This window comes from Akebia trifoliata, chromosome 7 (assembly GCF_017979445.1).
Source record: "Akebia trifoliata isolate Shusen 1 chromosome 7, ASM1797944v1, whole genome shotgun sequence".
NCBI classification, from domain to species: domain Eukaryota; kingdom Viridiplantae; phylum Streptophyta; class Magnoliopsida; order Ranunculales; family Lardizabalaceae; genus Akebia; species Akebia trifoliata.
Window position 1 is genome coordinate 30410747 of NC_141381.1, and position 25411 is coordinate 30436157.

General features: G+C 34.4%; 2 protein-coding genes across 4 annotated transcripts; both read right to left on the reverse strand.

The window, feature by feature from the left end:
* Positions 1-471: 471 nt before the first annotated feature.
* Positions 472-11064, reverse strand: LOC147398956 (paired amphipathic helix protein Sin3-like 4). 2 transcript variants are annotated; one of them, XM_086448329.1, is made up of 24 exons: positions 10989-11064; positions 10716-10792; positions 10018-10170; positions 9721-9907; positions 9536-9634; positions 8899-9033; positions 8637-8799; positions 8284-8420; positions 7532-7607; positions 7412-7441; positions 6571-6767; positions 6310-6464; positions 6010-6137; positions 5648-5902; positions 4743-5381; positions 4481-4572; positions 2590-3189; positions 2408-2508; positions 2188-2326; positions 1951-2103; positions 1629-1792; positions 1432-1543; positions 893-1073; positions 472-782 (listed from the first exon to the last, which is right to left on the reverse strand). In XM_086448329.1, exons 1-23 carry the CDS (start codon positions 10989-10991, stop codon positions 915-917), a joined length of 3954 nt encoding a protein of 1317 aa, XP_086304455.1. In that variant the 5' UTR covers positions 10992-11064; the 3' UTR covers positions 472-782; positions 893-914. The 2 variants fall into 2 exon arrangements, with proteins under 2 accessions (XP_086304455.1, XP_086304454.1); XM_086448328.1 differs by having other exon boundaries at positions 8637-8808.
* Positions 11065-13525: 2461 nt separating this feature from the next.
* On the reverse strand, positions 13526-16760 carry LOC147398957 (paired amphipathic helix protein Sin3-like 2). Of its 2 annotated transcripts, none has more exons than XM_086449017.1 (5): positions 16417-16760; positions 16131-16301; positions 14202-14364; positions 14033-14090; positions 13526-13902 (listed from the first exon to the last, which is right to left on the reverse strand). In XM_086449017.1, the coding sequence occupies exons 1-5, from the start codon at positions 16449-16451 to the stop codon at positions 13880-13882; spliced, it is 450 nt and encodes a 149-aa protein (XP_086305143.1). In that variant the 5' UTR covers positions 16452-16760; the 3' UTR covers positions 13526-13879. The 2 variants fall into 2 exon arrangements, with proteins under 2 accessions (XP_086305143.1, XP_086305142.1); XM_086449016.1 differs by having other exon boundaries at positions 13992-14090; positions 16417-16759.
* Between the last annotated feature and the right edge of the window lie 8651 nt (positions 16761-25411).

A 25411-nucleotide genomic window follows, 5' to 3' on the forward strand; every position in this document is an offset into this window, starting at 1 on the left:
TTTACTCGGCGTTCTTCATTTACGATCATGGAATACTTACGAACCTATAGCTCAGTCTGGTAAATCCCTCTTTATCATTTGTTTATGTCATGGGTGTATGTCTTATCCCAAGTATCATTTCCAAATATTGAAATCAGTAACATTAGCCCTACTGTTCCATTAGGCTTAAAAGGAACTATTTGGAGGTCAAATCCTGCCTGAAGCTTGTCGTGGAATCAACACTACCTACCTTAATCTAGATTTTTTTTTTTTTTGGTGGGGTTGGGAAGGCGAGGGAACATGGCCTTTTGTATGAGTCATGCTGGAGTGACCTCAAGATTGTACCTCACATCGCACATCAAAAGCATCTATGGTTCCTGTACACTTTCAGGTCAGGATCTGCGATGTGAGGTACAATCTTGAGGTCACCTGAGCATCATTCTTTGTATATTTAGGTAGAAGATTGCCAAAAGAGAAACACAACGAAAAAAATATGGACCAAGGTTTAGCTATCATGCATTAACACAATAATGTAAAAAGGAGCTTATAAAAGACATTTACAACTTTACAAGGAAAATTTTCCCCTTTTTACCCAGTTGGTACTTTGCTCATATAGAGATACAAAAAGGAAACCTAAAAGTAAAAGCAGCCTCCTCAAAAGCTATCACCCAATGTCAATGATCCTCCATTTTTCGGCGAGCACCATTTGGCTCAAACAGCCAACGGCTGCTCAGAAGAGAGAAAATGGATCCAAATACTAGTTTTCTGAAGTGTGACTCTTGCAGTATTTTCTGTCTATATAACTTTCACATGCACACAAAAATGATATCAACACCCAAAAAGAGAACATTTGAATTATAATCAGTAAAGAAGCAATCAGTTCTGGTAACAAAGAAATAAGTATCATCTTTACCTTCAGTGTTATAAATGGGGTATTAGGAGCCTGAGAGCAATCTGTGGAACCGTTGTAATCTTGAAGCATAACCATTTAAAGACTTAGCCTGGTCATGGCATGAATATCTTCCCTGAAGTGACCTATTCCGTTTCCTTCTCATGCGAAACAACAAGTCTTCAGTGTCCAAAACGTAGGAGACCTGTCACACACAAATTCCCAAATAACAGACTTGAAAGAACCGACATGTTACTCCTCAATGACATTAAAATTCATATATATCAAAACTAATGAGTATGGTAGCTTGATAACCCCAAGGGGTTGGCCTAGTGGTAAGCCAAGCCTTGATAAGCTCCTTGGAAAGGGTAGGTCAAGTGTTCGAAACCCCACGAAGCAATGAATTCCTCGGGGCCACCTTCCAGGGTCCGGTTGACCCTCGATTCAACCAGCTGCACATAGAACTTTCCTAGGGGGCGGTGCGTGTGACTGGGATTAGTCTCACCTGAAGGGTGGGGATACCCACAATAAGCACAAAAAAAAAAAGTATAGCAGCTTGATACCTTGGATGAATTGCAAGCTATCTTACACTCAAGACCATTGGATAATCTAACTTCTTCCATGGCCTTAGATGTAGAAAGAAACTCATCTCCACGCGCGTATTTGCGTTTGTTTCTGCAACATCATCAGTAGGTATAAATAAATCATACCCTGTTAATGCATAAAACAGTTTAAATAATTTGATCTATCATATTTATACCTCCCAAGGAAGATGCCTTGCATTTCTTCCCTATCAGGCACAACCGACAAGAAGTCATTATGCAGATAAGCTGCAAAATTAGGGTCCATGGAAACACCAGTCACTTCAGGCTTCTCATGCCCATAGTCCATCAATTGGATATACAAACGAGTTGGATTGGATTTCTGCAAAAAATAATAATAATAGTCATTAGAAATTTCGGTGATCTCCATACTCCTCTCCCCCTCACCCACCTTCACCCCCAAATACAATATGAAGTACATACTATTCTAATATTAAACAAGAAAAAAAAAAAACATAAAAATCATTGATAAAGACTTACACATTCAAATCGATAGATGTTCTCATCATGAATGAGAACATGAGCATTTTCGTGATAAACTAAATCGACAAATCTCTCAGGTTGCCTTAATTTTTCATATGCATGCAATTGAAGAAGCTTATTGTCCATTTCATCAGTTGCAACTGTTTGAAGCTGAAGCAAATACCATAAATAAGAATCTTTCACCAACCAACAGCAACAAAAAACAAACAAAGAAACAAAAGAAATACAAGTTACCTGCTTTATAAGTTTGTATATCAATTTGTCTAATGTGAAGAACACATATGATTGTGTTCCAATAATAGCACGGCAATCATCCTCAAATTTTGTGTTGTCAGAAGATCCATCAAGTAAATTGTATAGTGCACTCATAAATCTGCATGTTCGAAAAAACATCACAAATAAGTATGCTTTGAGCATTTTAATGCTAAGAGTTACAGATGTGAAACCAAGCAACCTGGCATAGAGATCAGGAGGACTCTTATCCTTTGAACCATTCCATTTCCTCTCAGCAGACAACAAATTCATTTTTGCTGATCGTATTCGATCGTACAGTGTCTGCCAAAGAGGATAATAGTGAAATCAAATAGCATCTATTAACAAATCCAATAGAGACGTCAAAAAAGAACATATCCTTACTTGATGAAGCCTAAAAAACACATAGAAGGAGTCGTTTCCGTAAAAAAATCTAGAATCTTTATTCTCTTTGCCATATAATGCTGAAGGGACATGTTTGGCAAGAGGCTTCACTGAGAGTAGAAAACATTCACGAGACGGCAATAACACATCATGTACATCAGCCTCCCCTTCACTTTCAGCTTTATCATCATGGTCTACATCTTCATCTTCCTCACGATTCTCATGAGAGCACTCTTCACCATCACCTGACAAGCTCCGTGAAACATCTTTGCCGACCTCAGAAGCATTTTCACTATCTTCCATCGACCTTTGTGCACTTTCCTCACCCTCATCATCAGCATCTGCATCATTTTCACCTCCTGCCCCACGACAACATATTCCTTCTTCAGGAGATTGCTTGCTTGCAGCACCATCTTTTGCTTTCAGCACACCATCTCTATAAACTACAAAATTATCCTCCTCGAAATCACTATTGGGTGATAGTTCACCATCTTCTCTTTCAATTTTCAAGTGCCCGACAGAACCCTCATGATATCTCTGAACTTTGGTGCATTTGTTCACCCAATTTGCCGATATAGCTGATTTTGTACTCTCACCAACCTATAGCAAAGAAAAAGAAATACACTACCATCTTACAATGAGGAAGTACAGTGAAAAACAGTGGGAAAAAAAAAGTCAGGCTTAGCCATCCAATCACTCGAGCTTTTTACTCGCATGATCTGAGATGAGTCTACATGGAATCATAGAAGATAACCAATCATCATCATTGAAGCCCTTGTCCCAATGATTTGGGGTTGGCTAAATGAATGGTGTCCAGAGAAAAATAAGAAAATTAAAACAACCAATTTTGGTGATCCACCATTGAAATCAGCTCCAATGTTACAACCACGGAGGGCTGCAGTCAATAAGGGTGATAATCCATTAGTACCATATTTTCCCTACAAATGGAAGAACACCATAAAGTGTAAGCCCCCTTTTCCTTCCCAAAAGAACTTTCTCCAAGGTTCTCCTTTCTTGTTTTTAGAAGGAAATCTAACTTGGCATGGGACAAAATACACCAACTTTAATATCCTAACAATATAATCATTAACTTCTTCCAAACAAATGTGGAAAAAGTCAAAGAGGTCTATGAATGGACCGACCGATAGAACCTACGAATCACAGCAACATGTATCCTATCAAGGAATTTGTCTGTTGATTGCTGTTCTATGCATGGATCACTAGGACCTAGTGTAGACCCCCAAAAATTCCCGAAAAAGTGTTGAGGTGCTTTCACCTACGAATCACAGCAACATGTATCCTATCAAGGAATTTGTCTGTTGATTGCTGTTCTCCGTCAGTGGTCACCTACTAAGATGGTGGCTGAGGAAGGTTCTTTGTTAATTAACTTTTGCAGGGAAAATACTCACTAGTGCAGCCCATAATAACTCGGTATCTTATTTCATGGAAGTAACTACACACCAACTAAATAGGTCTGCATTGACAAGTTGTATTTGATGCCTCGGGACCAAATTCAGAACCCCTCGTCATAGAAAATTGTTAAAACCAAGCTTTCTCCTCTTAACCTAGTCCAAAGGAAGCAAAAGAAGTCCATATAAGAATTGTGCATGGTTTTGTACACCGCGAGAAATTTCTAAAGGAGTATTCTAGAGAGGTCCTAGGATGGTTAAACTTCAACCAGGATTCGTTAAGCCAAACCCCAAATCCTTCAGATAAGGCTTAGACAATGATGACGAAGTTACACTTCAAACAGTTATGATAAAAGCGACCAATAGGGAGGAAAAAACTACCAAGCAAATCAAAATTCATGACCAACGAATGTGCTCTTATCCTATTTGGTAATTGAACTCTCCTTTAGCTGGCATAATGTATTGTCGAAGTAAAGTCATACCTCTGCTGAAGGTAAGGCTTCATTTTTCAAAATGTGCTCGAGCCTGACCTCGACATCAGCATGATCGGGTTTGGAAGGTGTCATGCTAAGCCCTTGCAACAAAAAAAGTGTCTCAGATACCAATCATGATTCAAAATCTACGGAAAAAAAAATGAAAAAATAAAATAAAATTAATAGAGATGACTAATAATGTCTAAACCCCTACAAATAAGAAAATCACAAAAGGAATCGAAATGCATTAGTTCCAGACAAATATTCCAACCTGAGGAAATATCCGCATTGGTCCTACCATGACATTTTTTTGCTCTAATAGAAAGCAATGCATTAGAATCAGTTATCCCTTCATTATAAGTAGCTTGTATGTTGACTTCTAATGTTTCCTTGGCCACGGGAATATTATTCTGCAGTTTCCCATTCTGAGTAGTACGACGGAAAGTATCACTTCTATGGGAACCTAGACTTACGTCACGAAAACCTTCTCCTTTAGCTGTGTCCCCATTGACCAACCTAGCCCTACAAGGACTTTCTTGCTCAGGTGTTATATTGTCGACCCCATTGTTGGGGGGCCTCAGATTCTTGGAATTAGTGATGGTAATGTTAGCACCTGAATTTCCATTATTTTCAGTATCCTCTGCACTCTGAAGCCTAGGAGGAAGGCCCAGCATGGGCTCCAAGAAGGTTGTCCAAATCCTCATAACTTTATCAAACTGTTCCGTGGTTGTGCAAGCCTCCCCACATGAATATCGAATGAGTTGATATAAGTCTTCATGAATATCTGAATCAGAGTACTCAAATTCCAGATTTGAAATTAACGGTTGTCTGTTACCAGCAGCAACTGCAAGAAGCAAATCATCCTCCTTATGCTTCTTCTCATTAATTTCTTTAATCTCGACTAATAAATCTGTACAATGAGAATTGCAAAAAGCAAGTCTTAGAAATAGAATATTAGAAACAGAAAGCAAAAGAACACAAACAAATAATAATAATGAAGAACTAAACTGGTATTATAACAGTAACACGACCAATATCTAGAACTTGATCTCACAAGTACCCAACAAACAAAACGTGAGATGGGAATGATAAAACAAGAGTTTGAAAAAGTTAAGTTTATAGCATTACGGTTGACCTTTCTATTTGAATCTGCCATGATATGGAAATTTAGCATACCTTTTGTGCTCAAGCTTTTTGTGTCATGTTGCTTAAAATAGAAGCTACGGTGATCAAGCGATTTGTGATAGTTTTTGGCATAAATTTCAGCCCAAACTTTATTATAATCTAAACGACACCTTGACCACTCCACCTGTTTTTGCTTCAAGCGAGTTAATATGATGGGCAATGCAAGAGTGGCATTCTTGCGTAGTACATCCATCACATCAAGCCCATGGTCACCATACAAGCGTTCGATGCACCTTAGGTTTAGAGCTACAAGAGAGAAACAAGAGAAATGAAAAGGTGTCCAGTAACAATAAAAGCTTAAATAGCAATAAGAGAATGGAAACACTGATATTTTAATTGGATAATGTACAAACCTGTAAAGTGATCCTCGACACGAACTGGACTGTCTGATTTGATCGTATTATCATTGATCTTGTCCAACAATTCCTCTACGCGCTTTGTTGCCTCATTCACAGACTCTAGTAACATGTCCAGTTCAAACCTGACATCATGAAATGTAACGACATATCACAAATTAGAAAATCAAAGAAATCATGCAAAATCAAACCAAACAATTTTTTATTGCAAACCAAAATATTTGAAGTTATTTCAAGCAATCAACATGCCTTACGAAGAAAAAACATTATATCAGAACATCTTCGTTAAGATCCTACCTATCATCTTCACATCTAAACAGGCTTTCTTCATATTGGTTTTTGCGCATATGTTTGAAAGAGTAATCCTCACTTCCTGAAGTAACTGACACCCAACAATCATTCAAAACTTGAGCACCAATCTTTGTCCTCTGGCTTACCGAAGGTGTTGGATACTGAAATGAGATAAACATGGTCAAGGATCCATATGATTACCCAAAGTGGTAAAAAGAACAGAATAGTTAAACAAAAACTAAGACCCAAAACCGAAGATTGCATTACATTCTTTGGTAGAAGCCGATAGCTGGGGGTACAGCGCTGGCAATTAGAGAGGTCAAGCTCTGAAATTGGTTTAGCCATATACTTATCCTTGTTTGGAAATGGAACCTTGTGACCTGCAGGACTCACAATGTTGTTGGTCCTTTCACACTCCCCCTCATTACCCATGTCCTCCACCTTATGTCCACTCCACAAGGATTCTGCATTTGATCAAAAGCTTGGTGAGATTTTACTATGCATTCAATAGTCTCAAAATCCCTCCTTTAAGGATTCTGCATTTAATCACACTCCCCCTCTTTAAAACCTCATTTCGATTTGGTGAAAATTTTGATAAATTAATTAACATTAAAAAAAGTCTTTTTCCAGAAGACTGTGGTCAAGGGGCATGTAAAGTTTGACAACATCGGGTATCTCAAATATTTACCAAAATAGAGATGAGACCAAGGTCAAGGACATCTCTCTCTCTCTCTCTCTTCCTTCTTCTTTTCCCCCCTCCCTATCTTTCTTCTCTAATCTCCCAGAGAAATCACCGAAACATTGATTATTTCGATTTTCAGTGTTGTTTTGTCTCGGGATGTAGGAAAACCGAAACATTTTGTACAAAACATTATGAAATGAAATGGTATTTTGAACCACGAATCTAATAACCAGTTTTATGATGCACTTGGCAATATGCTAGGCCCTAATATGAAGATTTAATGGATCCATCTTTGAAATTCTCAATCAATGAAGCAGTGCCACATTTGACGATGAACACTTCCCAAGGCATGCAAAAAGCCTCTATTTAAGAGGATCCTCTATCATTAGAATATATAAATAAGAAGAAGATGTTTTTTTTACGTACTTGTACTCATAAAGCTAGCAAGAAATCCACCTGCAGGAAAGGCCTCAATTAGAAACAACATCAATAAAAGCAAAATTCAGATCAAATAACCTTTAAATAAATGAAGTTTTTAACGCTTACCAATATTCTCACAACGTGTCAAAAATTCATTGAACCCATTCATAAGCTCTGGATACTTTCCAAGCAAATCGCCCACCTGAAAGCAGCAACAATTTTAGTATGATAGCAACAGCATACTTCCTAAGGAACTTAAAAGGCTGACAGAAAGATTTGTTTTCTATTTGAACGAGTAAAAAAGGGAAGTTTATAAAGGACTGTTGTTGTTTGCCACTACACAGCACCAAGAGAGACAATAACATGAATGGGATTCGTAAATTAGAAAATCTATATTCTCCAAAGAAATGGCAATGAGTAAAGCAAATTCAATTGCAAGGTCTCAGAAGTAGGAAATCCTCATGCCACCATATGAAAACTCAACCGCAAACCTAAAAAATTAATTGAAAAGATTAGTAAATTCTCCAACATTACAGGAGAAGTTCAATTTCGTTTTATTGAGCCATAGGTTAAAAACTGTCAAGCGTCTATCTATGTAAACCAATCATTTTTGTGCGTATTATAGAACATAAGCTGAAATTCGCATTAACATCTGTATCACTTGAACAATCGGTACTTTACAATAGAGGTGTGGTGCATTATTTCATTTGTGTTGCAACATTCAATTCGTACCTAATTGAATGTATAAACAAAATATAATAGGGAACATGTGCATAAGAAAAACAACTTGTCAGTAGAGGCACACAAAATCCAATGTAGTAATTAAACAACATAGGAATTCTAAACGAAATAAGAAATATGATCAGTGTAAAGCATACCAAGGATTGCAATTCAGATCTTGAAATAATTTCCGTGCTATAAATATGCAGGCATTTCAAAAATCCCTGGTAATCATCAGAATTGCATAATTTCTCCTTGACTTTCTCAAAGAAAATGAATTCTTGATTGTAAACACCTAACATGATATGGAGCAAAAAAGAATTCATTAGATAAAAGACTTAAGTCGAACATAGTTATCCAATAAAAAAAAATCGTAATAATCAAACAGTTTTACCGAACTAGTAAGGAAAACATAAAAGCTGAAGATTTGTAAACTCCAAAAACTTGTTACTCCATCTCAAGCATAAAACACATAACTCTCTCACATGAATGAAAACTATCAAATCAATACCTTTGTGCAACTGCTCAGCAACAATGTCTTCACCTTTCTTAGCAGATTTACGTTTGTGGGAAAGACGGTGTAAGTTGTTGATGTCCCTATCACTGCCATGTTCTAGATCCTTATCATCCTCATCACAGTTTTCCTTCCTCTCCTTTTCCTTTTCGGCACGCATCTGCTTCTCCTTCAATCACATAACAGAATGTTAGCTTGATGGATCAGTAAAAAGATCACAACCCAAACGGAAATAAAAAAAGGAGAAAAAAAAAAGTACCTTGTCCCCATGCATTTGCCAAGAAATGGGTATAGAAGGGCCCCTCTCATCTTGGTGCTGTGAGTTTCTGCCTAATGGTAGGAAATGTTTGAATTCCTTGAGCAAGTCTGGATGGTGGTGGAAAAGAGCAGCTACCTACAAAGAAATATAGATGGATATCCAAGAAAATGAGAGCGCTTCCTAGAATAACTCTTGGCCTATGAGGAACTCCAATGCACTCTCCATCCCCTCTCAACTGCTATTTTGGAGAGTTAAATCCGAAATATGAGTGTCCAACATATTATCCATCTCCCTCACCACTTTGGAGAGTAGGATTTTGGAGAGGGAGTTTGGAATCTCCATCCCCCCTCAACAGCTATTTTGCAAACTTATTTTGGATTTTATGCATTTCCAATGCATTATCCATCTCCCTCTCCATTTTGAGTTGAATTAAAAAAAATATTAAAATATTAATGGATAGTTGTTTTGGATAGCATGGTTTGAGTGCATACCACTTCAATATCCAAAATGACTATCCATTATGGATAATCATTTTGGATATTCCCCTTAGAGTAGCTCTTAAGATAGAAGAGACAAGAAAGGAAAGAACAAATAAATAACCCAAAAGACAAAGTCAAGACATAAAATGCAAATATACCTCTTCAAAGACATCAGTGATGGACTTGTTCTCCTTTCGATACTTATTCAGTATATCTAGGAATGATTTATACACACGATCATCATTTTGGAACCGTGCCTGTAGGTACACAACTAGTTAACTATAAGTGCTAGAAAGGGAAAAAAACAGCCATTCAAAGTTCAACTGTGAGATGGAAGACCCACTTTTATTTTGTTTATAAAATTGATGGCCTCGTCAAATTCAACGGGCTTCTTTGGTGGAGGTTCATCGGCCTCAAGCGGGAGGGTGATCTCAAAACCTTTGGGTAAGAAGGTGTTGAAACCCAAAATAAGATTTTGATGTCCTTTGAACAATTCTTTCACCCTTGATATAACACCATGCGTTTCAATTCTACAAGCAACATAAAATCAGGAAAGGAAGAACATTATTATTATAATTCTAAAACATCCCAAATGCATCGATATAGAACTCAAAAATAAAGTGAATAATCATCATCAAACCTTTGGGCCTTGAAATCTTTCATGACTTCAACGAATTCATCATATTTCTCCCTTTTATCTTGAAATAATTCCTTTACGGTCTTAAGATAGGCTAGGGCATCTTTGGTTGTTAGTACCCTTGTCCCTCCTCCAGGGACTTGGAATTGCCTAGACCTTCATTTCCCATAGAAAAATTAAAATCACAACTCATCAAATACTGTAATATGTACATAAATAAATAGAATAAAAAAGACTACCAATTACGCAACACGACTAAGAGCTGGACAAAATTATCCCAAAACAAAAACAATGACAATAAGATGAAATTTCCTCTCTGGTTAGATGACACCTTCAACACAGGTTAATCAAATTGTTCTAATGAGAATCTGCTCTGCAATCTCATAAATCACAAATCGATTTAAACCAGTAAATCCAGACCCAATTCATACAAAACAATTATTTTTAAACAATTCAAACTGAAACCAAAAAACACAAACCAGTAGAGATCATATTAAAATTTAATAAAGAAAAAAAGGCCTAACTTTGCATAATTATAATTTCAAAATCGGAGAAAACCAATACACTAAGAGATTCGAACATTTCGAGACAGAAACATTATTCAAAAATTACCAATTATATGCTCAACAAGTTTCAATTCATCTCATCATCCAAAAACAAGAATAAAAATGAAAGATACAGATTCACACAGAAGAACTTACACTTCGCCTCCTCGGGAAGAAATAACGGATTGTTGAAGTTGAGGGCCTTTGTTACCATCCTCTCTACATATTTCCATCTTCACAACAAGAAAGCAAAACACACATACAAACACTCACTCAAATCAAAACCAGAAAAAAAAAAAAAAATTCAACAACATTTAACAAAAGCGCGAACAATATAACAGATCTAACCAGAAATAGTTCAATTCGAGGCCAAATCCAAACGAGAATTAAATTATTAATTAAAATTTAAAAATGGTTGAGACAGCAAACCATAAGAGAGGTATTTGTTTTGCATTTACGTTGAAGTCTTTCAGACAGATATGCAAGGAACTAATAAGTATTAAGAGAAAATTTTATTGCTACACCAACCATTTCTTATAACAGGCCAATCTTCCTAGAATTAAACGAAGAGGTTTTGATGGAAATATCTGAGAGATTCTATTGCCACACCAACTTTTATTAATAAGGCACCAATTCATATGTTAACATCAAAAAAGGGATTTTTTTCCAAAACATGTACAAATTATGTCAAAATTCCAATTTAGGTATACTGTTCATTTTAATTCCCAAAATTTGCATTTCAAGTGAATTTCTCACTTCTATAATCAATGAATTCACTAATATATCTACAAATTCGTAGATATTAGTACGTAAGTTATAAAAATGACGAATGCAGATTTTAGAAATTAAAATGAACAGTATTCAAAGCACGAAATAGAGATTGACCCATCAAAGAATTAGCTCTATGAATTTTGGTGTGCTCTTAATAAAAGTTGGTATGACAATAGAATCTCTCAAGATACATTCCAAGGAATTCCTAAAAAATATGGATTCCTGAAAGAGTCGTGCTGGAGTGACCTCAATTGGAAACTCATATGGCACCTCTTGACGTGAAAGTGTATGGGAACCATAAATGCTTTTCATTGAGATTTCACGTCAAGAAGTGCGATATGAGGTTCTAACCTGAGGCCACTTCAGCGTTATTCTTCTTGAAAATATATTTGATCTTTAAGATATTAATTGTTGACTTAGTGAGTTTTTCTTGACCTTTGTCTATTATGAAAGATTGCCTCAATGGCCTCATCTTCAACTTTTTATCAAAACCCCTCGATTTTTCTTCAAAAAAAAAAGGAAATCTTCTATTTCGTCAACCACTGGGGTAACTCATTTTTTTACTTATTATTCTACCTTGTGTGAAAACCCTTAATTTTTCTATCCAAAAATTTGTTATCTTCAACTTTCTCAAAAAATCCTATATTGTTCTTGAAGTTTAAAGATTAAATGAGATAATAAAAAATAAAAATAAAAACCCAAGAATTTGGAAAATGACATGTTATGGCGTGAAAATCAATATAGAGTTGATATTTCTATACCAACTTTAATTACAATGTTGAAATTAATGAATTTATATCATACAAAATAAGGACACAAACTCTCTCCATCCCAACATTGGACTGGGCTTTGTCCAATCCATAGACTATGGTCTTGTCCAAGGATTAGTCACGGGGCACGTACAATGCCCACACATCACACGCACCAATTAAGTGAGGGTGCGGGCATTAACTGTTTATAAGTCTGAAATTGCCATTGATCCAACCCCTTGGGGTTCTCTCCATCTCTTTCTACAACTCTTGCAACCATTTCACCTTCAATAATCTCTCTGAAGATTCAACACCCCTTCTTGAATTTTAAGGGATCTTTAAGTTAAAAGATGTCTCTAACAACTAACAAGCATGGCTTCCTATAGTTTTTTGGCATTTTCAAATCCTCTTGGGTAGACATCATCTCTCTCTATTATATTTTCTAGGGGTGCAACTTGGTCCAATTCAAACTGAAAACCAATAGCTTTGGGGTGGTTTGGTTCGGATTGGAACAAGTTGCGGTTTGGTTCGATTCTGGGTTACGAAAATGGAAAATCGATCAATCTGGTTCGGTTCTCGGATGAAGCTTGTATAGAACTGAACCAAACCAAGAATCGAACCCCTATGCAATATATTATTATTATTATGAATTATTTTAGGAGTTAGGACATAGATTAGTGATTTTTTATGGATAAATTAATGACTTTTTATGGATAGATTTATGATTTATTGTATGAAATTTTATGTTTGTTTTTTCATTAAAAATATTACTTACAATTTATAGAATATTGGCAATCCGTAGAACTGAACTGAACTGAACCAAATCAACTTTAATTCGGTTTGGATTGGTTTGGTTCCAATGGAATTTGATTCGGTTCTGATTCTTATTTCGTGGAACTGACCTATGTCGGTTCGGTTCCAATTTGACCTCAACCCGAACCAAATATTTTCTACTCTCTTTTACTCTTCCAAGACAACATCTCATAAATGCCCATTTATTGATGGATTTCTCCGCTCCCGATGGTGATCACATCGATGATGATTTTTTGAATATACAAAAATTGAAAATCTAAGATAACTTTTAAATTGGTGTATGGTAAAAGAAAGTTGATGTGAAATTCTAAACTCTACAACGATAACCATGACATATTCAAATCAACAATAATTTTCCTAAGGGATTGGGATGGAGAATATTTTCCTATCAAGATGGGAAAATTGTTTTCTTCAGGGGAAAATAATTTTCTACAAGAATAGTTATTAATCATGAATTTTTTAGGGGAAATCATTTTTCTCCATTCAAATTGAAAGGTGCAGGTATAAAAAGTCTACAATTAGATCCATGCATGAGAAGAAAAAAGTGAACTAAAATGCCAAAATGTATTTTGTGTCTATTAACACCATTTGCAAGAGACAAGCTCTCTAATGCAGGTAGAAAAACTAAGCTGCTTCAGAAACCGAAATACATTCTAACATCTACAATTTGATCCAAAATTTGATAATGGTCGATATTTACATTTCGAAACAACGTGCTACTTACACCGACCAAACCTAATCTAGTTTTATAAGCACTACTGAAACCTGAAGTCAGAAGCAATTGTTAGAGAAACAAATTGCATTTCCAAGTAAAACCAAAACCTAATAATCATCACTGAGATGACATAGAAACCGATAAAGAAAAGTGCAATTATGCTTCATATACTCCTCAAAACCCTTCTTTCCCAGACGATCTAACAACAGAGCTTCAGATTCTAAAACAACTTTGGTAGGAACCTTTTGAACTCCTCCAACAAATCGTCGTTATTACCCTGAAATAGCTCGACTACCTGCACTACCACAGAAAATAATAAGTACATTAATTAATTAAACATAGAGAGGATTGAAATTCAATTCTTAAGGGATAATATCGATCGACTTCTTCGTAGATCTCTAGAATGGACTTGATCCCATGTTGACCTTGCATCACAATATTTAAGAATGCAATGAAAGTTTGGTTATTGTTTTGGAACCGGTCCTGCGAGTGCAAAAGCCAAATCAACAATTTACACATTAAAAAAAACCCAATATGTCATATGTTGAGATCACTTGCTATGAGTCATATTTTAAGGCTAGGGGAGGTTTAAACCCTGATTTTGTTAACAAAATTGAGAGCTTCTGCCCTATCTGAGGGCGGTGAGCAGCATTTGATCTCGAAATCTTTAGGCAAGAAGCAATTGAAACCCAAAAGAAGATCATTATGTCCTTTGAATGCTGCTTCAACCCATGAAATAACTTCAAATGTATTGACTCTGCAGAAACAAGAATCCATAGACTTAGAATATTGTACAATAGGATAGCATATAATATATAATTTATATGTTTTTCACGCCATCCACACATATCAATAGATCAATTTGTCAGGATCATTTGAGGTGCTATTTCTAGTTGAATCCATAAAAAACCATGTTGTTTCAAATCTCTGACTAACAGATGGACTTGGTACATGGTACTAACAATCAAGGGCATTTTGGGGTTCATCACAAAGAAAGATATTTTCAAGTAAATTTATTTCGTTCTTTCTTTAGGCCATACTACTCTATTGTCATTTTTTATTTATTTAATAAAATGGATATTTTTGAGGCACCCCACACCTTAGAAAGCTAATCAGTAATACCCTTTTGTACTTTTAAACTTTCAGGAATACATTGATCAAATTGTCAGGACTGATTGACATTGTGACTTTCATCATGTGCTCGTTAGTAATGTCAACAATGAATAAAAAATGTTTTAATGTATTCTAAATACCAAAAACACACTAAGCATGACAAATCAAATCATTCCATTATTCACATCTCACATACAAAACCCACCATGAATATAATTGAGATTAAGTTACACATTTTGATGATAATCTTTAACCCCGCTTCAAACCCTTCTTTACAAGTAGAGGTCTCACGGATACAAGTAATTTTAAGCATTTTCAAGCATCCCCACCACCAAATCCACTTCTTATATTTATTTTTAGATAAACAACAACAACACAATTATATGCAAATTAACACATGCCCTTGTGATCCCGAGTTGACCATTGACTGAATACACATTACGCTTGATTCCTACCCAAGATGATCTGATGTTAAGTATAACACTACACCAAAGAAGCTAACCATCATATTCCATTGAAAAAAATATAAAAACAGAAAAGAAAAACTCATCGAATTCCTTTATTTATTTTCAAATTCGTACTAAAAACAAGAGAACACAAGAGAGAAAGAGAACCCCACTTGCCAATTTCAGCTCTAAAACAACGCATTTCTTACCTAAACAACAACAACAACAACAGCCCATCTCTTCTCTTGAAGAACGAAACCACATTGTTCATTATATTTATTCAATCTAATTGGTTTCCTTCATTTATTTTCAAATTTGTACAGAAAAACAAGCAAAACATGGAAGAGAAAGAATCCCACTTGCCATTTTCAGCTCTAAAGCAACCCATCTCTTAACTATCAAAAAACAAAAAACCCATCTCTTCTCTTGAAGAACAAAACCCATTGTTCTGTTTATTTATTCAATCACATTGGCTTCCTTTATTTATTTTCAATTTTGTACAAAAAAACCAAGCAAACATTGAAGAAAAAGAGCATCCCACTTGCCAATTTCATCTCTAGAACAACCCATTGGTTACCTATCAAAAAGAAAACACATCTCTTCCCTTGAAGAACAAAATTCCATTGTTCTGTATATTAATTCAATCACATTGACTTCCTTTATTTATTTTCAAATTTGTACAAAAAACAAGCAAACATGGAAGAAAAAGAGAATCCAATTTCAGCTCTAAAACAACCCAACGTCTTCTCCTTCTCTTGAAAAACAAAACCATTTTCTGTATATTTAATATTTATTCAAAATTTTCCATATTTTTTTTTCTTTCTCAATAGTGTTTTAGCTAAGTTGTGCTACAAATAACTATTAATGTCATCAATCATGCATATTTGCACACAAGAAAGCACATAAAAAAAAACACACTAAAAAATAAAAGAAAAGATTCTATCTTTCAAGAAGATAATCGAACCTTTTGTCTTTATAATCTTTCATGAGTCGGATGAATCTATAGAATTTCTCTCTGTCATCTGTAAATGCTTCATTCACCAACCTTATATAATTGAGAGCATCTTTAGTATTGAGTCTAGGTTTTTCTCCAATTTGATTGTTTGCAGCTCGAGGTATGTCCAATGGATCCAATCTTCATCCATTAAAAAGAAAACGTATAGAAAGATAGTGTGAGAGACTCCAAAAGAAATCAATAAATCCCAATCTTTCAAATTGAAAACCTAAGAGAGAGAGAGAGAGAGACTCACAATGCGTCTGCTTCTCCTTCTGATAAAGAGCCCATGGAGCTGTAACTCTGAACTTCAGATTCGAGATTCCACGAAAAACACAGTTTGAAGAGAAGTAAATTCAAATTTCAAAGAGAATGATACGAGATGATGAAAGCGGAGAAAAAGCCAAAAAAGGTCAAAATCCAACTAACTGAAGAGAAATTAACGTGAATCCAAATTTGATCATTCGTATCTTTCCGTTCGTGACTCGTGAGACATTAATATATAATATGACTGAAATGTCCTCACCTTCAAACTTTATCAAAACTTCTAATTTAAGAACCACGAGACTATTGTCTTCGACTTCTTAAGGTAAATTTTTCACACTCGTCTACAGCCATCTCAACACAAGAATTAAAAAAAAAAAAAAGGAAAATTACTTAAAATGCCCTTGTGGAGGGATTTCTTTCTAAATAATTTCTAAATTTTTTATGGTAGCTTGGCAGGATATTTAACAAACTTTTCTTTTTTAAATGGTTCCTCATTATTAACGTCTCACTTCTTTTTTATTTACTGTCGAGTTCATCACTTTTATTTATTATTAAACTCGATACTTTTTATTTACCGTTGAGTTCGCAATTTTTACTGTCAAACTAACCACTATTTATTGTTGAATTTATCACTTTTTATTTATTGTTAAACCCTATACTAGTAAAGTCTACTCATTTTCAATTTTTGAGTTTTTTTTTACTAAAATACATGGAAAGATTAACTAAAAACTTGAGATGACAACTTGTTCAGATGATTTCAACTCAAAAGAACAATTCTTAATTGATTTTCATAAAATGAAAAACTAAGAAACAAATTGAAAAAACCCTAAGATGATTTCAACCTTTATCAAAACTCCTAATTTTAATAACCACGAACCTATTGTCTTCGTCTTCTATAAGTAAATTTTTCACACTCATCTTCAACCATCTGAAAAAAAGTTTAAAGAGATTAGTGCCACACTAACTTTTACTTATAACACCCCTAGGATGTTTGAATTAATTCTATGTTAATATCATATGACTTGGGGTGCTCTTTGTAAAAGTTGGTGTAGCAATAGAATCTCTCAAGTAATTTCATCCATTCTAATCATTGCATATTGGCTTTCTCATGCCAAATTGAAGTGAAGGGTAATGTCATCCATTTCAAAAAGGATGGACTAGTTGCACATCACATAGAATCTGTTAATAGTAGGTTTGGTGTAAATTTTGGAGGAGTTTTGCTAATGATGGGTTCTTTATCTTCAACTTGATTGATAGGCCTGCTTACTTGTGATTTCATTTCGATGGGTCAAAAAAGTCCAGAGCTTTTATGACTTCAGGCTTTAGGTACAATAAATAAAGAAGCCTCTTGGAAAACAATAATGTAAGGTGCTTCTCCCCTGGAGCATTTCCCTAAGTTTTGGGTACTTTCTTAATAATTCATTTAGTAAAATTTTCTTTTCTTAATAGTCTTTGGACCTCATCTCCCACATTTCTCACGATTAAATACCTTAACCGTTCAAATTCATTGTTTTCATAAATAAACAAATTGGATTTTTGGCATCTCAATCGAATTTCAAAGACTCCATTCTGTCGGACATGATGTAAGAAGGAAGAAGAAATCATTTTCAAACATTTTGAAGATGTATGTAAAAAATTAGGGTTTTTTTTTTTTTTTTTAAACTTAATTTTTAAATGAAAATTGATTAAGAATAGTTCTTTTGGTTTGAAATCATCTAAATAAGTCATTGTCTCAAGTTTTTAATTAAACTTGACAATAAATAAAAAGTGGTGAGTTCGAAAATAAATAAAAAGTGGTTAACTCAACAATAAATAAAAAGCGATGAGTTCGACAATAAATAAAAAAGTGATGACTTCACTAATAATGAAGGACCATTACGAAATAAAAAGTTTACTAAATGTCCTATCAAATTATTGTCCAAAAGTTCGAAACTATTTAAAAATAAATCCCTCTATCAAGGTCCATTAAGTAATTTTCCCAATAAATAAGTCTCTCGGAAACCAATGACCTAAGGAACTTCGCCCGTGGAGGATTTCATAATTGGTTGCTAGTCATTTTGTTGCAAGGAAAAATTACTCAGTGAATCTTAATATAGGGTTTTCTTTTTAAATACCTCCAATTTTTTGGGTGTTAATTTAACAAACCAATCAATAAACATTTTTCAATATAAATGCCCTCACACCTTACTGAAAGTTTTTTAAGTACCCAAAATACCTCTTTTGATTTACTTGAGATAGTCAATGACGATTGAAGAATGATTTACTCATAATATTGAAAACTTAGATGTAATTTCTGATTTATTCTAACGTTTTGGGATGTTGAATGACGAACAAAAAATAGTATACTCATAATTTTAAAGTTTTAGATTTAATGTATAATCAAAATCTTTGTTTTACTATTATTATATATGCATGTTGTTAATATCTATCAAATTATGAACTCTTCATTTAAAAATCAACAAAGCGATAAACTTGCTAATGGATTAATTGGATCACCATTTGATTGTTATTGTCATCGATTTGAAAAACATAGAGGGTTATGTCCAACATATCTTCGACCGTAAGTAGTCCATGATTTTAAAACCCAGTATCTCGTTTGTTCTTAAGCCCCACCTCAAGTCATCTCTTCTCAGATGAGTCAAATTGTATAAATCAATTTGAAAATATTTATTAATATAATAATAAATAATTTCATATCGTACGATTAATTAGTAGATGCTCAGTCACAAAATCCTATTATTATGAAGGCAAACATTTAAATCATTAAAAAATAAATTATTTTAGATAAAAAAAAATACTAAATCTGTTGATTAGGCCAAGATTTTGTAATCTCAGCCGATAGTTACATAAAAAAGGATGGGTCATCTAGTGCAATAAATACGCTTCGGAAATAGGATTTTGTACTGAAAATGCCTTTAAAAATTTACCTTTTTTTACCAAAATACCCTCATATGCTTATTCCCAAAGTGTATTTATTGCACCCATGGGACAAACAGATTTTGAAAAAAAAAAAAAATCACATATGAGAGAGAGAGAGAGAGAAATTCAAATATCCCAAATGCATTCTCTGAGTTCATCATTCCATTTTGCAAAACTTGAGATCTCTATAAAATTCGAAAAGCAAAATATAGTCAATCTTTCCAATTTAATGGATCAAACACATTTGAGAACATTATTCTTCTTATTACAACTAAACCACATAATTTTATTGAAAAGGACTAATCAGAAAAAAGCTGATCGATGAAACCACGAAGGTTCAGATTCAAAGTATAAGGGGTGCATAAGATATGAATTCCTCCAACGAGTCATCATCATTGCAAAATACAGAGCATACCTGTACCAGCATCACGTAAAACCAGTCCTGTGGGTATGAAGCCATATCAACATTGTCACAAAATTAACAAAAATAAAATAAAATAAACCACATTACATGTTCAAGAGAGGGGAGGGTCTCACCATGAGTTTTTCATAGAAGTTGATGGTATCAGTTGAATCTTTGGGTGAAAAGTCGATCTTATTTTCTTCGGACAAGAAGTAATTGAAACCCGAAAGATGATTGGGATGTTTTTTAAATGACACTCTCACCCAAAAAATAACCTCATAAGTGCAAACAGTAAATTATAGACTTAGAAGATGTATACACCAAGATGATCCATATGCTTTTCACGACATGAAAAAAATTAAATATGTCAAACGTTTAGCTTCATCAAAAAAAGAGAAAATTCTACAAAGCATGGAATGTTTTTTCCTTGAAAAGAATTTCTGATGTTTCGAAATGTCAAAACCAGTATAGTTTTCTTCTTTAAGGGAATATTTTTTAGGAAAGGAAAATTTTCTAAGTTTCTATACAGGATTTTTTTTAACCACTTTGCCATGAACAACACCAACAAGCCTTATCTCATAGATTTTGGGGCGGCTAAGGCCTCGTTTAGATAGAAAGTAGAAAGTAGTTTTTTTTATTTTATTTTTTAATATAGGATTTTTTACTTTTTAAAAGTAATTTTCTAAAAGAGTGGTGCTGGAGTGACCTCAAGATATGACCTCACATCGCACATACTTATGTGATGAAAAACATTTGGATCTTATCCACTTTCATGTCAACGTGTGCGATGTGAGGTCAAATCTTCAGGTCATTTCAACATTATTCTTTCTGAAGTCAATTCAAACTTAATTTTTAACTTTCAAAAGTGAAAAAGACACTTTTTTGAGTGCATCCAAATGGCACTAAATGAAAATCTTGATTCTCCTTTCCACTTTGTCCAGAGTCAAGTCTTTTATACCACCTCACCAGGAATACAACTAAAATGAAGTTACGTATCTCTAATCATAATCCTAGAATCATAAACCCGCTTCAAATCACTCTCCTTGCAAGTGAAGATCTCACCGATGCAAATAATTTTAATCCATCAGGGACTTGATCGATCAAATTTTCATTTTCTACTTTTTGGAATAAACCATCACCACCCAATTTTCTAAGAAATCATGTATCTTATGCTTCAATGTTTGGCGTTCAAACCATGACTAAGAGAGGATCTAATTGAATAATGACCCAATAGACATCATGCTTAATTCCTACCCAACTAGATGGTACATATAAAAGACTTCACAGAAGAAACTTCTTCTGGTAAAGATCCCATGGAGCCCTGCTTCTAACCTTCAATTTCAAGATTGAAAACCCTGAAGAGTGAAAGAGACTGGAGGGGTCATATATGAAGGGGAATTGGCCGTAACGCTTATCCATGTGGAAAAAACAATCAAAATCTTTCTATATATGGGTGCCAAATCTAATCCATAGAATTCTCCCAGGAATTTGTGATTTTTTTGGATATCAAGGAATGCATGTAATGCCTCCGCCAACTCCCCTTATCCATAGTAGATTGTAGTAGGTAGGTTGGCAACCAAACTCGAGAACAACATGAAGTTAGCAAGTTTGGGTTGAGTCTAGTAGTGTTTAGCTTGTAATCAATTAAATGAATCATGTCCAGATTAGGAACTTCATCTTATTTAACCCATTTAATCATTGTGTCATATTGACCATGTACGACCCAACCCGTATATAATCCATTTACATCATGAAACATAGGTTAAGCATGTTATAATCTTATTGTCCTATGTATACCCAAACCTGATTAAAAGTTTATAAATAGATTAAATAGGTTATAATTGTGTCATACTTGTGGGTTATGGATGTCAACCTTAACATGACACAACCCAACCTCTTTGATAAACGGATTGCATGAGTCATGTCGTGTTACCTATTTAATAAAAGTAAAAGTAAGGTTTGTGCCTAAGGTTTTGACAGAATTGTTAAACAGGTCGGGTTTGATTTGGGTATGACCTTGTTGAAGATCCTTGCACTTAAGGTCATTTTACTGGTCTATAGAGATTCAATAAGTACCTACCAAATAGACATGATTGTTTACCATTGTCTTCAACGTAAGGATTCAATCTACTTCAGCTTTCAAATCTAAAGGCAAGATGAGATTTTCAGGAAGAAATGATTGAATTTTGGATAAAAAAGCCAAGGAATCTCTACAAAGAGTTACTTTGGGTTCCAAGCCTATTTATGTTTGAAAGTTTAAAATCTTTTGTAAGAGTCGTGCCATTGGTGCCCACCATATATATTTGTTCTTGGTGGCTTGGTGCCCACTTCAGCAGAATCTTTAAAAAAGAAGGGAAATTATACATTATACTCTTATCGTGTTACTTGTTACACGTACCATCTTCTCCATATACTACCGAATGATATCCTCAACATCTTCTCTATCCATTCTCTCCTTCTTTTCCACCATCCATCTCTCTCTCTCTCTCTCTCTTCTTCTTATTTATATCTAGAAAAGTTGAACGGGGATTTTAAGTTTCAACGAGAACGAGGGTTTCAAGTTTCAATGGTCTTCTCCTTCTTTAATCGTACTTTATTTAAAAAAAACCTTAGCACCTCAAAAATCAATCGAGTCGAAGTCATCCATATGAAAAAAATTCGTGTTTGTAATCTCTAGTTCGGTATGCCAATACCAAATATACAATAATGATTCAGTATCGGCATATTGATCTGGAGATTTACATAAGAAAGTTTTGTTGGTAGGTACTTATTGAATCCGTTCAGTAGATATATACCGAACAAAAGTTTCTCATGTAAATCTTTGTGTTTGGTATATCAGTATATATCAAATTGGTTTTGTAATGTTCAATAGGTACCTACCGAATCAAATAAAACAAGTTTGATTTTGAACCTACTGAAGTTCGTTTGAAGACTTTTAATAAGTTTAGTGAAACTTTGTGTTTGGTATGCCATTATACATCAAATTAGTTTTATTATGTTTCGTAGGTACTCACGAATCAGCTAAAACAAGTTTGATTTTGAACCTACCAAAGTTCGTTCAATGAATTTTAAGAATTTTAGTAAGTGGGCATAAAGAGTATCATGAAAAATTAGATGGAAGCCATGAGTAAACGGGCACCAAGAGTGAATATAGTGGGCACGAATAGCACGGCTCCTTTTGGTAATGGTCTTGTATTCAAAAGATATGAAGATAAGGCGTTTCGGCTCTCTAATGGACTTGGGCCTAGATAAGAGGGATTATGACTTCTTTGCTCCAAGAACAGCCCAAGCCCAAGTAACACTCAGCTTGTGGGTGCACTTTTGAGGTTTGGGCCGAAAATTAAGGGACAAATTGGAAGCTGAAAATTATGGATTGAAGATAAAATTGTATAGATTAAAATTGTTTACCATAGAATATTTTAAAGGGCGAGTTTGGTTCGAATTGGTAGATTTGGATTCCTATTTTGGTTTAATCAAAGATCGGAATCAGATTAAGGAAATTGAGTTTCAGAATTTGGTTAAACTAATTTTGCAAGCTAATTTCAGATTCTAGAATTATAATATTATTTTGTTGACCCTATTTTCACAGTTGCATTATAAAATTTTATATATCTAAGCACAAAAGTATCACAATAATGCAAAAAACAATTAGAGAAAAGGGTCCAACTAATGTATTTTGATTGTGGGAGAGTTGCTTTTACAATCTAAATAATGTATTATTAGATTTGAGAACTGGATTATGGGAAAAAACAGATTCTAGAATCAGAACCAAACGCAATCTTCAGTTAGATCAACTTCAGTCATTGGATATGCAATTGGTGTCAAACTTTTGAGCATCTAAATAAATCACCATAGTCAAAGTCTTATTCCTGTATTTTGAGTTTTCCATTTGAGTGATTTATTTAAAACCCATCATTTATTAATTTAGGAGTGATCATTATAGAAGTCCATGGGCCTAACTCATCGTTACAAACCTGGCTTGTAAGGTGAGAATTGCCCCAGGTTTATACATAGCCCAAGATCTTGATACCCAGACGATGGGGGACTGTCTCTCACATTCCCCCTCATGTGTAACGCGTCTCCTACATTCCTATGGTTAGGTGCTCTGACACTATGTAGAAGTCAATGGGCCTCACTCATCCTCAAAAACTGGCTTGTAAGGTGAAGATTGCCCTAGGTTTATATGTAGCCCAAGGTCTTCATACCCAGGTGATGGATCGGGGATTGTCGCTCACATTCTCCCTCACGTGTAACATGTCTCCTACATCCTTGTGATTACCCACTCTGATACCATATAGAAGCCCATGGGCCTAAATCATCCTAAAAAACTAGCTTGTAAGGTAAGGATTGCCCCCAGGTTTTATATATAGCCCAAGATCTTAAAACCCAGGCGATGTGGGACTATTGCCCACACTCATATTTGTTTAATCTAACCACTTTATTTTCTAAGAATCGTCGATTTGCACATTTGCTTATTGGTTTTTTATTTATTTTTATACAAATGGTTAAATGTACCGATAGACTTGTCATTGTTAAGTCATCCACATTTTTAAGAATGTATTGTTTTCTAAGTTTGTTTCTTTAATCTTTTCGATCATTGTAGTCATGAATCCAACATTTGTATTTTTGCCCGAATTTCAGCTTCATAAAGTTCAAATATATATATATTTTTTTTTTCTGTATCTTTTAGCTTTTAACAGTCTAGTTACAGTTTTAAGAACAAGATATTTAACTTCTCCACCCTAAGATATAATAAAATTAAGATAACAAAATGAGCATTTTGAAATACTTTCCTATCATCAATTTAATTAGACATTAATGGAGTATTAGATAAGATGTGCCAGAGCATCTTTTACTAAAGATGTGCTCTCATCTTTAATTAGTTAAAATCAGAGTTTAGTTCTAATTAAACTATTGGGTTCCATAAGATATATTAGTTAGAGTTTAGTTCTAATTATAATCAAGGGAAAAGGTTACATGGACTGAAGTCCACATTTGAGTCATTTGAAAGAAGAAAAAAATTATAAAAAAAAAAATTGGATTAGATCTTGAGTTTGAAAATGAACGGCCAGTGAACTCCCAGATTTAAAATTTAAATCTACTGGTGAAAAATAAAATCCTTTTTTAATTTTATTGTTTTGAAAGTTCATAAAATTTCATGCTCTACATGCATATGGCACCTAATGGTCCACAAAGATAGATGGTCTTCGGTCCATATAATCCCATCTCTTATATCAATAGAACTACTCTAATTTCTCTAATAATCAATATAAATCCAACACTTCAAAAGTAATTAATCACTAACCATCTCTCATATATGGTCAAAATCATGGACCCAATGTGATCCACCACCATCGAAGATTTAATCTATCCTCAATATTAACAAAGTTTGATCTAGAATGCTTTTTTGCAATATATAGGAATATATCAAGTACACGAGGAATTGTGTGTGAACGAGAATTACGACGTACAACATTTAGTTACACCTAATGAATGTGAGCGCACGATGATCTAATGTCTATATCAAGTACTCATACTCTGTGGTGGATTTATTGTGAAGGGTCCTCAGTCCTTTCGCACTACATAAATCTATATGTATAAAGGTCTCTGGGCATGGTGGGGAGAGGACCATCTTCATCATCACCAGGAGTGACATAAAAAG